Source organism: Oryx dammah, unplaced genomic scaffold (genome assembly GCF_014754425.2).
Source record: "Oryx dammah isolate SB20612 unplaced genomic scaffold, SCBI_Odam_1.1 HiC_scaffold_18, whole genome shotgun sequence".
In the NCBI taxonomy this organism is placed as follows: domain Eukaryota; kingdom Metazoa; phylum Chordata; class Mammalia; order Artiodactyla; family Bovidae; genus Oryx; species Oryx dammah.
The window spans coordinates 60,625,281-60,642,336 of NW_024070202.1; the positions used below are offsets into that span (position 1 = coordinate 60,625,281).

Consider the following 17,056-nt stretch of genomic DNA (forward strand, 5'->3'; position numbering starts at 1 on the left):
ATAAGTGGAGAAGTTTATTTGATGACTTTATTGTTGAGTTTAATGTTCAGTCCTGGGTCAGTTAGGAAAAGTTAGGAGAACGGAGTAGGGGCAGACTGGAAAGTGTTGAATGCTTTGCTAAATAATTTGCATTTTATCCTGACACCTACAGGTAATCACTAAGTTTTTAAGGGGACTCAATTACTGAGTGGAGAAGGCAATGGCACTCCACTCCAGTACTCTTGCCTGGAAAATCCCATGGACAGAGGAGCCTGGTGGGCTGCAGTCCATGGGGTCGCAACTGAGCGACTTCACTTTCACTTTTCACTTTCATGCATTGGAGAAGGAAATGGCAACCCACCCCAGTGTTCTTGCCTGGAGAATCCCAGGGACAGGGGAGCCTCGTGGGCTGCCATTTATGGAGTCGCACAGAGTCGGACACGACTGAAGCGACTTAGCAGCAGCAGCAGTAGCAGCAATTACTGAGTACCAAAGACATGAAAGAATGTATGTGATGAGCAAGACTTGACATGTCTTCTTTCCTTTATTTGCTATTTATTGGACTTAGGGTTACTTATTTTTAGCCTCTTTGCCAGCTCCCCAGCCCTGTTTAAGACTCTGAGCCTCAAGTAAATATGTCATCCATGGTCATGTGATGGTGCACAGCTCTTTCTTGCTGGGGCTTCGGTGAGGCACATCCCAGCCATTCATTAATCAGCCTCTATCCCAACATAACCCTCGAGTGCCCATCTCACATGGTTGAACAGGCAATTATTTATATCCATGCTAAATTTGCTGTATGATAGTCTCTTAATATGTCACTTCTGAGAATAATTTTCCTTATAAAGGAAATTTCAATTAAGGGCATGCAGAAATCACTTCTTGGATGTGCTCTCCTTTGCCCTGCCTTGGACTATTTACCACCTAACTAGAACTTTCCTCTTTTGTAATTGTTCACTGTGCCTACCAATGCTGCAGCCACACCTCACCCAGAAGGTTGGCAAATTAGATTTTTCATTTTGGTTTTGTATTATTAAAGCATACTACAAACTTGATACTCTTCCCAAAGAAGTCAGTTTTTCCTGTTATGTTCTTTTCTTTAGACCATTCAGAGACCTATAAGTGAATCCAGAAGCAATTATTTTGTCAAGAGAGAAGGTGTCAGGATCCAGAATCTGTTTTACTGCCAGTCTTAGTTTCAGCCAGAGGACCAAGAAGCACAAACACAGAGCATGTCAGAAAGCCCATTTTTCAATTGTAAGCCAACATCTAGGAGTCACTTAGCTCATTCTTATTAGAAATTATAATTTCTTGGAAATTCTGTACATTTTGTCATTTGGTAGATGCAGCTCTATAATTTTCCAGGGTATCTGTTACTTTCATGAAGGGAGGTTCAAGTGAACAAGATTTCACACAGACTAAACCTCTGTGAATCTAAATTTAAGATTTTGGGGAAAATTGTACATCATATTTGTATTCTGCACAGCATTTTATAGCTACCATTTACTGAGTGCTTATTATATGCCAAGAACTATGCTAGGTGTTTTATGGGACTCCTCTTGCTATATCTTTACTCAGTTCTATAGATGTAAATTACTGTTACTATCATCATAATAATACAGACTTGATGACATAAAGGACTTAGTTGAGAAAGTGTAGAGAAAGAATTCTAGCCTCAATTCTAGTGACTTCTAACTACGTTGCACTAATGTTTTTATGTAGTTCATCACTTGCCCTTAATACACTGAAGTATCAAGTAGAATCCAGAATAACAGGGATCCTCAAATTACCTGAATTTTAATTCCATTAAAAAGTGATAGAAGGTAAAGGAAGAAAGGTGATAGGAATTGTTACTTTATTCCACTCCAGTTTAAAACCTGCTAATGGCTTCTTATTGCAGGTGGAATAAAGCCCATGCTCCCTAATGTGTTCTACAAAGAATTAGATGATCTGATGCCTGCTGATTTCTTCAGCTTTTACTCATTTCTCCTTCTTCTTGAGCTCAAGTTCATATAGATAATGAGTGGCAGAGCCAGGGTCCAAACTCAGGCAGACTGGCTCCAGGACCCTGTTCTTAAGCACCTTACTAGTTGGATGGATGGATGGATGAATGAGTGGATGAATGGATGGATGGATGAATGAATCAATGGGTCAGTGGACTGATGGATGGACAGACAGGTGGACATGCCCATGCATGGATGAAAGGAGGGAAGGAAGGAAGAAAGGATCTGTAGATGAATGAAGGAAATGAAAATGAGAGAGGGACAGAGGGAGGAAACCAATTTAAGAGAAACTAATTTAAGGGCTGCAGTGCTGCAGTCAATGTGCTTGCAAAGATTTGGACACGTCTGAGCGACTGAACAACAAATATTGCTATGTGAATAAACTAAAATTTATCTAATATATTGAGTGGATATTTTGACTGTTTCAAGATTTTGATTATAACAAATAGAGCCACTATGAACATTCAGATACCTTTCTTGTGCAGCACCAGTTTATGCATTTCTTTTGGATATATATCTTTGGGTAGAATTGCTGTATCATTGAGTATGAATATTTTCAGTTCAGTTCAGTTGCTCAGTTGTGTCCGACTCTTTGCGACCCAATGAATTGCAGCACGCCAGGCCTCCCTGTCCATCACCAACTCCCAGAGTTCACTCAAACTCACGTCCATCGAGTCCGTGATGCCATCCAGCCATCTCATCATCTGTCGACCCCTTCTCCTCCTGCCCCCAATCCCTCCCAGCATCAGGGTCTTTTCCAATGAGTCAACTCTTTGCATGAGGTGGCCAAAGTACTGGAGTTTCTTAGGCAGACTAAATACTGTTAAACTGCTTTTCAAAGTGGTTGAGCTGATTTACACTCCTAACAACTGTTTATGAGAATTCTATTTTTTTTCCTACATTCTTATCCACACTTAATTATTTTTTTTAATTTTTTCATTGTAGCCATTTTGGTGATATTTGAAAATATCTCATTGTAGTTTAAATTTGCACTTCTCTGGTGATTAAAAAAGCCAAGTATCTTTTCATGTATTCATTGGACACTTAGATATCTTGTGAAGTATCTGCTTACGTTTTGCTTATTTTTCTGTTGAGTTGTCTTTCTTTCCCTTATTGATTTATTAGAGGTATTTATATACAATGGATATCAGTTTTTTGCCAGACAATGCTGCAAGTTTTTCTCCTACCCTGAAGTTGCCATCTTTCTTGTACCCTTTGATAAACAAGAGTTCTTGATTTTAATATAAGCAGATCAAACCTTTTTCTTTAGGGTTAATGATTTTTTTGGTCCTGTTTAAGAAATCTTTGCTTACTTCTAAGTTATCAATATTATTCTCCTGTATTATACAGGAGCCTCATTGTTTTTCCTTTCACACTGAAACCTATAATCTACTTTGAGTTGATTTTTGTAGATGGTATGAGGTAAGGAGTCATAATTCATTTTTCAGATGCATATGTAATCGGCTCAGCACAAGTTTTTGAAAATTCTTTACACTATAGTGTCACCTTTTTCATAAATCTAGTGATTGTACATATAAGACTATATCTGAAGATAAGAACTCCCTATCCTATTTTGTTGTTCTGTTTTTCCATTCATGGACCAATATCAAGCTGTTCTAATTATTATAGTTTCATAATGTCTATCTGCAAGTATAATTCCTCCAAATTTGCCATTTTAGCTAAGTACAATAATAATTACTTTGCTATTAAAACTGGTAACAACTAGCTCTAACTAATGCTTATTTTATCTCAGTTAATATGTGAATCATGTATCACTTTAGATTTAATCTTAGCAGCAATCTGATGAGGTAAGATGCATTATCTTTTTTATAATGAAGAAACTGAGCCCCAGAGGAAGAGTAAGTTGGTAAAGGTCACATTGATATTCAGTAGTGACACCAAGATTTGCACCCAGATCAACCTCACTCTAGAATCTCTGCTCTTTTATTAACACACAACTGTGAGCTTGAGCTATGGCCTCAGGTCATTCTTGGTGAATTGTTTATCTTTAAATGCTAGAGTCTGATTTTTAGCCCTAACACTAGTTGGTATTTTTTTTTTCTCTCTCCATGTCCTTAAAAAAAAAAGCCCAGAAGGAAAGTGAACAATGGAGCACTGGATTAGACGATATGTCTTTTTAGTGTCAATTTCATACTATTTTTAGTCATGAGAGAGGATAGAAAAGAATATCCAGAGTTCTGTTAAACCAGATTTCAGGAGCTGGGAAACGCTGAGCAGCTTTCAAGCATCTGATCCCCGATCCTGAAATAGCAGGGGTGAAAGCTTCTGCACTGGTGGAGCTTAGCAGTGGGGAACTTTTCACATTCCTTGCCCTCACTGTCCTCGCCTCTTTTCACCTCTCCCACCTACAAAAGGTTTTGAACTTTGAGCCTCTTCCCACACAGCACCAAAACTCCAAAGCCAAGCTATTAAGGAATACCCAGTCTAAAAATAGAAAATTCAAAGGCTGCAAGGGTAAGATTTTGTGCAGAGGTATAAACAGACATTTGCATCTGTGAATTCATCAATATATTTCCCAGACTGACCCTAGAGCCAAATAGTTCTAGTTTCCATGCTGTGGCTACCTAGTAAGATTTTGCAGCCATTCTGACAGTTTTCACGGCACTCTTGTGTTTATGATTTATCCCCTTCTTCCTGTAGCTCAGAATTTTAAAACAAAATGCCCTTTGTGTTAGGCCAGTGCTTATCTCTCTTTCAAAAGTGCGCCATTTCCAAAGACTAGTTTAGTTGAAATGGCTCATTATTTCATGGTAAAAATACTCAGAATTTGCCTAGTGCCACCAAAATATGTCCCTTTAGTCACTCGCAAGTGAGTTCACAGTCTGAGTATAACAAGGGTCATCGAAACCAGGAACAGAGCTTTTCAGCATCTCAAACATTACATTTGTCTGAGAAAATTCCCATGAAAGAGCAGAAATTATATGCATTTTCCTGTGTCATCTTGTCATTCTATCTTTAGTCGTGTAATTTTCTTATGTAATGGTCTGCATTCGGTGATATTAATAGATTGAAAGGAGCTGAAAACAACTAACACTTTTCTTATGAAAGAAAGATTGAATACTAGCTTATCAAACATTTCTAAGCCTATCAAATGCCACTCTGATGCCCTCATACCCTAACTGAAATGTGTAGCCATCCTGTCATTCAAGGAAATAATAATTTAGGACATAAAGTTCAATGCAGGTGTAATCTCCAAGTTCTATAATTACCAATGGACATTAGGGACTTCAAAATACATTATGGGGTGTGTGTGTATACGTGTGTTTAGTCTTATAATCTTAGATTTGGCAGGAACCTTACCAGGTGGTCTCATTTACAGGTAAGAAACTTGGAGCCCTGGAGCTGAGATGACCTTCTCAAGGTCACAGGACAGCACTAGAACCCTTTGTTTGTATTCACTATTCATTGTTTACTTGCTACCCTACAAAAGCCATTGTTCTTTGAGGCTCCAATGACCATACCTGCCTCACCTTACAGTATCCAATGGAAAATAGGAACAAATCAACTTTGAAAGGCAAAAATGCTACGTAAGTGTATAGCATTCTTATTTTTCATTTTAGAAACAAAAGTGTGTGGATTATAGAAGCTTTCAAAGCTTCCTATTTAAATTTAAATGTCAGCAAATTAATAAGAACTCATTTACTCCCAGCCCTGAAAATACCTTAATATTCCAGACTTAAAAGAACAGTAAGTTGATCCTTTTTTCTAATAAAAGAGAATCTCATTGTGTTAAAAATAGTGTGCTTAAAAACAACTTGGTTTTTAAAAAAGTCTATTTTTGTCTCATTGAAAATTGCTCTTTAAATTCCATTTATAAAGTCATTGCCTACAAATTCAACACTTCTTTTTCTTTAAAAAGTGTTTCTGTTCTCCTTAAAAAACAGTAATAAACCTTCCCTTCCCTATTTTTATCTGTGTGTTTGTTTGTTTGTTTAAATCTCCAGATTAAGGACCCTGTTCATGAGAATCAGGCCACCTCTGTGAGCTGATGCAAGTTTAGTTTATCACTGGGACAGCCTGGGTTGAAGTCTACTTGCTATGGGATGAAGAGCAGCATAATTTTGTTGGCCTATAGTTGCATTGAGCTTACTTCCTGTAGTCATGTTCCCTTTTGATCCCCATAGCCCCCTGATGAAGTTTGTTCTATTGTTGCCCCCACTCAGGCAATGACAGATGAAATGTGTTGCCCAGCTGACTCAGCAGTAAGTAATAGAACCAGGATTTGAACCCCAGCCGCCTGACTCCCAGCATCTTTGCCTACTTTCTGCCATCACGAACTCTCGGACAAGCCATTTTGCCTTTCTCACTGCTCTTACCTGAAAAATGAAAGAGGAAAATAGATCAGATAATCTGGACCAATCCTTCCTGCTCAATCATCCTCAATCCTGAATATCTGCAATTTGAATATTTTTGAGGAAAAAAATATCACTTTTTGCTTGCCTTTAATATAGGAACACCTTTAAATTATAAATCCCAAAATACATCAGTCTTCTTATTGTTTCTTTGGTAACATGTGAGGGAGCAAATTGTTTTTGATTTGTTGTATGCCCATTTCTCACCACAAGGGATGAGTCCCAAGAAGCTTGGGATGATGGCAAAGCTGTTCTCTTATGGAGGTTGAAAACAATGGCTCTGGTGTAGAAAGCTGGATGTACAACAATGATGGGCTGTCACCGCAACAATGTAAGGGCAATGATGATGGACTTTGGAGCCAAGTCAACTGAGTTTGAGTTTGCCACTTGAAAGCTGGGTGACTGTAGACAACTTTCATAAGCCTTCTAACACTGTTTCTAATTTAAATAAAAAGAAATTGATGTTATTTTCCTAGAGGAAACTAGGGCCTGAAATGTGGCTGATGACAGTGGTACGGCCGTTGTTGGTACTGTCACACGGCCAGGTATTATCCATCAACAGGTGCTGGCTGTGTACTTGCTGTGAGCCTCACTGGGCTGTGCATCAAGATCGTGGTTTCTGTTGAAGGAAGAATCCAAGGAGATCTAGGAGAGTAGGTGGAGAAATTAACTTTCAAAGCATCAGTCACATGGAAATGGCCTGTACTCTTGGTGTCAACTAAGGCAGGAAGCTGCTGCTGGGTCAACAAAAACTGTAGGTTTCCAATGCTCGCTTGGGGCCACCTGCCTTAGTTGACATGATGGAAGGCTTAATTTCTGCAAATTTCACCTTTCTCATATATAAAATCAGAGAAGGCAATGGCACCCCACTCCAGTACTCTTGCCTGGAAAATCCCATGGACGGAGGAGCCTGGAAGGCTGCAGTCCATGGGGTTGCTGAGGGTCAGACACGACTGAGCGACTTCACTTTCACTTTTCACTTTCACGCATTGGAGAAGGAAATGGCAACCCACTCCAGTGTTCTTGCCTGGAGAATCCCAGGGACGGGGGAGCCTGGTGGGCTGCCGTCTCTGGGGTCGCACAGAGTCGGACACGACTGAAGCGACTTAGCAGCAGCAGCAGCAGCATATATAAAATGAGGATAAGCATCATGCCTACTTCCTGGGTTGTTATGAAGATAACACCCCTAGAGCCCTTGTGAGTTACACACAATCTCCTACCACCTGATCCCTAATATTAAGGATGTTGTTTTCATCCCTCTTCACCCAAGCAAGAGCAGGGCTTTGTTCTGAGTTTTGTCTGGCTTGCACAGCTCCAGTAGTCCCATAAAACTTTAATTAGGGCATAAAGTACACATATAATCACACCAGTCCTGAAAAAGGTACTGTGATAATGTGATTAATAAGTTTTTGTATGGTGATAGCGCTTTAAAGTGCTGCTGTAGACCTGTAAATTTTACTGGCTCCTGTGCTTATGAAAGTAAGAGTGACAGCTCATTGCCCAGGGCAGCAAACACACAACCCTCCTGCGTTTACTTTTCAAGTTCCCTAACTGGCTTTGTATATCAGGTCAGGACTTCACTTTCTTCAATTTTGCCATCTCTACCACTATCATGGGCTTCCCTGGTGGCTCTCAGATGGTGAAGAATCTGCCTGCAAGGCAGGAGACCTGGATTTGATCCCTGGGTCAGGAAGATCTCCTGGAGAAGGGTTGGTTACCCATTCCAATATTCTTGTCTGGAGAATTCCATGGACAGAGGAACCTGGTGGGCTACAGTCCGAGAACATCCCATGTGCCTGGAAATGATCTGCTGGTACAACCTTCATTGTCATCACCACTGCTTTTTTCCATATTTATGTCTATTTGTATCTTTTTAAAGCACTTTCCCATGAATGGGGAAAGCAGTGGAGATTTCATTCCCACTTTTTAGTTTCAAAAATCAAGAGTCATAAAGGTGAAGTGAGCTCCTCATTGTCATGGATGGACTTGAACCCAAATCTTTTGCCCTCAGACCCAAACTTTTTTAGTGTGACTGCTGGCTGCTGCTAGCCTATGCCCCTGCCTTCTCAGGAAGAGAGCAGCATTTACTATCTATTCTAAAGGATGAAGACAAAAGAGGTTTGTGTATAGGTGTGCCCCTACCAGAGTGGAGCATGTCCCCATGGGTTTGATCAGGGCTCACTCACCAGGAGCTTTCCCCAGGGGATTCTCTCTAAATAATGTCTGTGTTCAACTACACGAAGGGCACCCTGACCTTCCCCAGGTGCTGTAAAACTTACTCCTGCCCCACCCCTCCTGCCCTCCTGGGCTTCCGGGGCTTGAAATTTAACCATTTGGGGCCTTGAGGACTAATTGGCCTTTAAATAGAGTTTAATTAAAATAGAAATTCTTTCACTGTATGACATCACTGAGCAACTTCACTTTCACTTTTCACTTTCATGCATTGGAGAAGGAAATGGCAACCCACTCCAGTGTTCTTGCCTGGAGAATCCCAGAGATGGAGGAGACTGGTGGGCTGCCGTCTATGAGGTTGCACAGAGTCGGGCACGACTGAAGCGACTTAGCAGCAGAAGCAGCAACAGCCTATATTAAAAGAAAAAAAAAATGTAGAATCCTGTTTTGGCCCTGGGGAATCAGGGATAGGGGAGTCACAAAGCATACTTCCTTGGGCTCCACTAGCCTTATTCATATGACATGAACAGTCAGAGGTATTCTAAAGAGCAAATGAATGTATGTAAAAGGACCGTAAAAATGTAAGCTTGACAAAGAGCTGAGGAGAAGGGAGGGGCTGGTGTGCTGGTCTGGGAAGAGGAGACAGGTGGCCACACCTAGAATTCAGAGCATTGGGTCTGACCGCGACAAAGGAAGCTTTGTAATGAGGGGGCTTTGAAGGCAGTCTTACTGACTTCAGGGTTTGGTCCAGAACTGAACCTTCAAAGACACTTGGGCTGCTTTGACCCCCAGCTATCTGTATCTGGGAATGTCAAACAAATGGTTAATGGTATCAGATGCTTAATGATTTCAGATGTCCCCTGCTTACTGCTATAAGAGGGAAAAGAGCCCCCTGGAGAAATAATTCAAGGATACTATTTTGAAAGTTGCAATTAATTGTGTATTCAGGAAAGCTCATCTTCTGCCAGTTATTCCATTGAAAAATGGGAAATTACGGGTGACGGAGGCTCTGTGACTGACAGGGCAGTTTGAATGATCTTTATAAGATCACTAAAGGCAGATGCAGAGCCCATATTCAACACCAGCCACCCTGGACCAAAGCCATGATGATCATGACATGGGAAGAGTTATGAGCTAACTTCCTTCAGTCAACATATGTGCGTAAGGGTAGGTCTGACCATCTGACCTTAAACTTGGAGGTTTCATGGGGACTAGCCTCTGGTTGCCTTTCTAAGTGCCTTTTTTCCATGGTGGCTTGAGCCGAATGTGCCTCCCATTGTCTCCCTTTGGGGGATGTGGCCGTGTCTTTTCATTTTCCTTCTTAACTTCCTCCCTTCTTTCCCTCCTCTTTCCTCCAGCTAGTGAGACCTGCAACGATTTCCACCCGATGTTCTTCACCCATGACAGATCCTTTGAGGAGTTTTTCTGCATCTGTATCCAGCTCCTGAACAAGACATGGAAGGAAATGAGGGCGACTTCTGAAGACTTCAACAAGGTAAGAGGAATCTGAGGCAGAGGCAGCAGCTTCCTATGTCCCGGAAGAGGCTCCTCCCCACCCTTAGCATGGTCTCTTTGTGGCGCGTGAAAGGAGAATGAGGATGGCTATGAGTTCAGGTGGCTTTGAGGATGGAAAAAGGAAGGCATACCTGTACAGACAGGAGCCTGTGTGCCAATGATGTTCTTATCTCTCTAGGGATAAGCTTGGAACAGTTTGTTCCTTTTGACTGACTAAGCAGAAGCCACAGGCAGAGACTCTTTCTTGAGAAATATTGATAAGGTGAACTTTGCCTTTGATGGCGTTGAGCTGGGATGCCTTGTTAGTACAAGATCTAGTGGGGGGATATCCCTCCCTTTCACCTGTGCAGGTGACTGCTAGGGAGAGAATGAGATGAGGAAGGCTGCTGTGGTCACTTGGTGTCTCTCTGGGTTATGGTTGAAATAACTGCCCTTTTCACTGTCACAAAGAGTTTTTATTACAATGCAAGACCTCTTTGAGGGAGTTGAGGAAGTTGAAATGGAACATTTCTTGGTTTACAGAAAGCATTTGGTTTTTGTGGAGAGTGTGAATCTCACATTTCCACTTGTGAGTGAATGTTGGGTGGAGAGAAGCGTGTTGATCAACTTAAAGAAAGGGGATACATCTTGTGCACTTTTCAAGATAAACAAAATCTTTATCCTTAGATCAAAGCCTTGTTAGCAATCATGACGTGGCTACTAACAACTGGTGGTTGGGGCAGGTGTGCATAGGACTTTAATAATTCTGATTTGCTAATATATATGGCTCTGGGTTTGATTAGCCCGCATCACCCATGTTCCCTGGCCTGGTACTGGGAACAGAACTATTTCTGAGTCTTAAGTGTCTGGTCTCAGAGTCATCCTGCAGGGCCTTCGTGAGCTTATGCTTGGCGCATAACATAATATCTGAATTCTGGGGTCACTGGATATTCTCATGGTCTTTGCCTCCCAGTCCCCTTTTCTCTGAACTTAGGTCTATCTGGTCCTTCTTTTCCACCATATTTCAGGTTCATGGCATCTTGAACCAATATTGGCTAAAAAGAAAGAAAACCAGGGAAAGGACACTTTTCCCAAGGCTTCCCCAAGGTTAGAACCTGTCTCTATCAGCCTAATGATCTTACCTGCCCTTGTAACAGAGAATGAACACCATTCCATCTCAGTCATTCTGGGCCCCCTATTCAGTTCCTTTCTTTTTTATTTTTGTGAATCTGTTATATGTTTTTGATTTGTGGTTACCCTGGTTTTCAAGAAAGTTTACCCATAACTCTATCTGTTTGCTTTAGACTGATAGTCATGTAAGTTCAAACGCATTCTAAAAGATGGACCTTTTTTACCCTCCCCCACATTTTGTGATTTTGATGTCCTGTTTTACATCTTCATGTTTATCCTGTTGTAGTTCATTGTAGTTATAACCACTTCTAAGAAATGTTTTAATTGTTGTTTAATCTGTGTACTGGTTTGTTTAAGTGATCTTCAATCCTTTTGTATATTCGCTTGGGCCATCTATTGAAGTCCTTGAAATTGGCCCCAGAGACTCCCCTCTGTGGAAAACACTAGTCTATAGTCTGTGTGCTAGAGCTGCAAGTGTCTGAGCAACTGTGTCCAAGGACAGACACGATTTGGGATGGGAAGTGAGAAAGAAGAAGCCCATTAATTCCCTTATGATTATAACTTCAGCCTCCTAAGTGTACTCTACTTGATTATGAGGGACTTTGCAAATCAGATGCAAATTATCTTTAGGAGAGAGGGAAGAAGGAGCATGGAGACCTTTGTTCAATCAAACCAAACCAAGTGGAGAGTTAAATCAGTGGGCTCTGAGAGTTCTAGAGTGCTGTAGCCACTTTGGCTCTGGGTCAGTGCAGCTCTTCCCGTGCTGCACTGTTTCTGAAAGTCACTCAGTCCTCAGCTCTTGTGTCCTGGAGACACCTATTCCTCAGAAGATGTCACTGGCTCCCATGTGTTCTGGTACCAGGTATCTATCTGCTTTCTGAGGGGGGTTCATCTAGCCTTCTTCCCCAGAATTTTAGATATCTGCATTTTTGTGAAAGATAAAATCTAATATCATTGCTATTGATCTATGCACAGATGAGGTGTATAGAAAATATTAGCAAATTCCTGCAAAGGAATGGCTCAAGGGAATGAGTACTTAGACTTAAGTACTTAATTACTGTAGAACCAATAAGCTTAGGACATGAAGTCAAGAATACATCAGTAACAAAGGAAATCAGAGGCCTCAGTCTGGAGGTGCTGAGCAGGGCTGGAGGGAGGAGGTGAGCCTGGCTCTCAGATGCACTTTGTTCATTGCAGCTGTGTGCTCGGGTGGGTGAAGATGATTTTCTCCTTGCGTCGGGTGAGGTCCTGGTAGGTGTCAGTAAGGGCCCCAAAGGGTCATGTGAAAATCTGTTTAATTAACTTATATGGTTGCAGAAACATTCTTCAGCAAGATCTAAGAGCCATGTTCAAATACAGTTTCTTATTGTAGCCTTAGTGTCATCTTTTTTGCACTGGACAATCATAAACTATGGAGAAGAAAATGGCAACCCAGTTCAGTATTCTTGCCTGGGAAATCCCATGGACAGAGGAGCCTGGCAGGCTACAGCCCATGGGGACACAAAAGAGTCAGACACGACTGAGCGGCTAAGCAACAAATCCTAAACTAATTCTGACATTACACATCTGCTGCCAAGTAGAGGTGGTTATTTATGGTTGTGGGTAGGCAACTGGAGGCCTGAGAGGCAGAGAGCCCCACTCCACATGCCCACTGGTCAAGAATGGATACCAATGGAGGGTCAGGGATGGGTGTGACAAGGCATTTAAATTTTCTACATCCAATGTTTGCTGTGTTTGCTTTTTCTTTTAAATACTGTGCATGTCTTACTTTTGTAACCAGAAAAGTGTATCAATTATATACTTTTAATCACATGTATATTAGTTTTTTAATACTTTTGTAACATATTGCCACAATTGTAGTGGCATAAACAATACAAATTGTTTATCTTACAGCTCCATAGTTCAGAAGCCAAAAACAGGTCTCCCAGGGCTAAAATAAGATGTCAGCAGAACCATGTTTCTTTTGGGAGGTTCTTGGGGAGAATTCATTTCCTTGCCTTTTCCAGGCTATGGAAACCACCTGCATTCCTTGGCTCATGGCCCTCTTTGTTCGTCTTTGAAACCAGCGATTGCAAGTTCAGTCCTTTCCACCACATTTCTCTTCACTATGATCCCTCTTATGCCTCCATCTTTCACTTGTAAGAACCCCTGTGACTACACTGGACCACCTGGGTAATCCAGAGTAATTGTTCCTATTTTAAGGTCAGCTGACTAGCAACCTCAACTTCATCTGCAATCTAAATTCCCTTTGCTATAAAAGGAAATACATTCACAGAGTATGGGGATTAGATTATGGACATCAACACAGGGCCATTATTCTGCTTACCATAATGTGCACTTAAGTTGTAAATATAATAGATTTGTATCTGTGAGTATCAGTTTAAATCAATGAAACATGGAAAGATGAGCTTTTCTGGTGTTTATTTTTCTGGTAGACTAGCATAATACCAGTTGCAGAGTTCTGCTAGTGGTTGCTCAAAGACAGGTATAATTATGTCCTTTTTCTTTTATTTCTCTTTTTTGTTGCTGGCCTTAATAACAACAACAAAAAAGGGCCGGGGGGTGAGGGGAGTGGTGGGGAAGGACTCTGAGTGAGAGCCTTTACTTAAATGTAAAGAATGTCTTCTCTGATTTTTTTCCTGCTGCCTATCAGCCACTGTTCGCTTTACCAAATAATAATTTGGAAAAGAGAAATACTGAAATTGTAATCAGTTCACTTTTTTCTTGTTATTAATTTGGTAGCAGAAGAGACAGAGTTTAGGAACAAATGTGGGTTTGGTGTTACTGGTAGATTTAATGTTTTTCTTGTTTCCTAAGATTATACAAATGAAAATTCAGAAGTATTTTAAGAGTCTAATGGAAGACACAGTTTCTTTGAACTTTCTTGGACATCTTCTCAAGCTTTTGCCTGTTTGAATGAAAACATGGGTGGTGAATTTAATCATTGACCTGAGATACAGTGTTCTCTAAGAAAGGCTTAACTATTTGCCTCCTTTGGCTTATTAGTGGAGAAGCAGTATTTCTCAATCTAAAATTTTGATTTTTCTTCCCAATAAACAATACAAGATTCCGGCAGACCCAGGAATCTCTTCTACAACCCACTTTGTTGAGGACACTCATTGGTAGATACCTAATGCTTGGAAGTTAACACTGCTGCTGAAAGTGAGTGTTTGAAAAAGCAGCTGTCTCGCTGCTGCTCCAGACCTGGGAAGCAGCAGATGCAATGTTTTTGTGTGTTTTTTTTTTTAATTTATTCAAGAGAAGTAGAATTAGAGAGTGATTACAATATTTATGCTATGAAAGTACTTTCAGTTTCTCAATATAGCAGTCTCTGCAGAGTAATCCATTGATTCAGGCCATTGAGTTTGTATTCTGTGTTTTTGCCTTTTATTACCAATATTTCAGAGCATGCATCACTCATTGTCATGGGCACTAGAGAAGAGCTAAAGCGCAGCTGGATCCCCCAAAATGCAAGTGGCCCCATAGTCATTTCACTGAAGCCTTTACTTTTGAGTTGGGGATTAGGAAGGAGGATGCAAGTGACTTGGATATTTCAGGTATGGGAATCTCATTTCAAGCTTTTGTGTCGGACTGCTCCACTTGAAAAATTTGAACAAGGATATGTATACATCAAACTCAGTATCTATGAATAACAGCATTTGTCAGCCTGCCTGTACATTAGAGTCACCTAGGGGGCTTTTGAAAGCTCTGTTATCCCAGTGTCCAACTGTACCACATGACAATTTAAATTTTTGGGGGTGGAGCCAGCCCTATTAAAGATTTTCATTAAGGTAGATTTGATCACTAAAGGTAAATCATGTCCATAGAGTTACCATCAGTTGACACATGTAACACATTTCACCAACTCATGACTTGTGCTGATGAAGTAGTATGTCTGTCAGTCTACAAGGCCCAGGGTCTAATCCTGACTCTGTTACTCAGGAGCTCTATGCCTGAAAATTGGAGGGAAAAAAAAAAGTAGATACCAGAATTCCACCACTTTCTCTTATAGTGGTGTGATCTTAAGGTGAAGTCATAAATGTAAAAAGACTTTGAGGAAGTAAAATATCATATGCAGTTGTAAAGTGTTCTTTTTTTATGTAATAAGATAAATACTGTCTCTGAAATACAAGTAAATTGCTTTTTCACAAGAAGACATTTTTTTAGCCATTATGTTTAGAAAAAGAGGAGGGAGGGGGAAGAAAGCAAAGTGAAGCTGTCTATGTAGCCCGTTAATTTCTGAACTGAATTAAACAACTCATCTAACTTTGGTGGAAATAAGGTTGAAGCTGAAAATTTGGTGGTGTTTTTCTCCAAACGTCTTTATTAGGTACCTTGGTTTTCCCCGTGACAAGCCATGAGTAGCAGCCTAAAAATCAGCGGGTACAGTTTTCATGTACTTAATGTCTGGTGAGAGTTAAGGCCTCTCCAGCAGTTACCTTGTTGTCCAGACTTCTCCCCAGGGTGGCTGAGCCTACTAGATACCATCAAAATATTTGTTCACAGCATTAGTGTTACTTCACATGCTGTCAAAATGGGCATTAAAAACCAAAATCAAATGATTTTTGCCATGCCTTCAAATTACCAAAACTGAAGAAACTAATGATTTGAAAAATGCAGTCACTCTAGAGTGAAAGCACTGTTTTAAAATGCTACCCAACAGCGTAATAAGCAAAGCACACATGATAGAGTTTATGCTCTCAGGCTCACAGATGAGAAATCGTTCCTTCAAAGAGGAGAGGCTGTGCATGGGGAGAACCCAGGCCCATCACACAAAGCTGCAGCTGCCTCTGGCTGAGCTACCAGCTTCTTCCAAGTCAGTGGGTGAAAATACAGTGGGGAGAATTGGAGAACAAGACACAAGACAGCGGACACATCCTGAGAAGTCCCTTGGAAGGTTATCCATGGAAAATAACCACTATCTAGGCCCATAGTCACCTCTGATGGGTTATGATGTGGTATAGAAAAGGGATTGTTTGAAAGCTCAAAGGCAGTGACCGCATAAATGAAAAAGGGAAATATGTTTTCTCCCCAAACCGCTTCCAGCTTACTGACTTTCTATGCATGCTTTTCAGGGGGCAATTAGCTATTCAGAAGTCCCCTTTCTAGGCCAGCTCAACTTCGTCATGGTGCAGACAGCGCTCTGTTGGTTAGCTGAGCTGGCCTAGGGAATGAAAGGTGGTCTGTAACTCTCACCATGAATAAACATGAATCTCCTCATTTGCATGAGGCAGGTGACTGTAAAATATCTTGGAGCAAGTTGTGAAAGGAGGCTTTGTGCATCTGTGCCCAGGGGAAGCTGGGGGGGACTCAGCGTTGTTTATCTTCATTAGAATTCCAACTAGTGCTGCCGTTATTGATCTGAACCCAGGCCTGGTGTGGTTAATAAAGTAGGTGTATGTTTTAATTGAAACATGAATATTTAAGTAGAGGAGAAGTCTTTTAAAGGGCCCTCATTTCCTATGGGATTATCCATTTTTCAGCTGTCTAGGCCATTTACAAGTATTTATTCAAAAGGCTCTCCTGTTTCACACAGGTCTTTAGGTTTGGCAGGAAGGAAATCAAATCTCTAGAAGCAAATGTATTATATGAATAGGTTTATTTTTTCCTTTGATGTTTCCCATTGCATAGGTAGCAAATGGTTTGTGTGTGTGCGCGCGTATGTTTGTGTTTCAGTGTGTTTAAGGTATCCACTTAAGGTGGTATTACCCTTTTTCATGTAATTTGCCACTTTCTGTTGGACGGTAATCATGGCATGTCCTCATCAATATCAATTATGCTGTTGAGAGACAGTGAAAAGACCAAGAAAGATCAACTGTACTAATTTATTGTTTTCAAGAGGTATCTTCTTAAATAGATCTCAGCATGTACACTTTCTAAGCAGAAATGTATTAATTATAGGTA

The 17,056-nt window shown here is 40.8% G+C and overlaps 1 protein-coding gene across 3 annotated transcripts in view; it reads left to right on the forward strand.

Moving 5' to 3' along the window:
• Nucleotides 1–17,056, forward strand: part of ELMO1 (engulfment and cell motility 1) — a 568,433-nt gene that overhangs the window by 395,085 nt on the left and 156,292 nt on the right. For all 3 annotated transcript variants that reach the window (XM_040260178.1, XM_040260181.1, XM_040260177.1), the window contains one exon: nt 9,886–10,022. In XM_040260178.1, the coding sequence (XP_040116112.1) occupies nt 9,886–10,022 (137 nt within the window). The remainder of the gene's footprint in view (nt 1–9,885; nt 10,023–17,056) is intronic.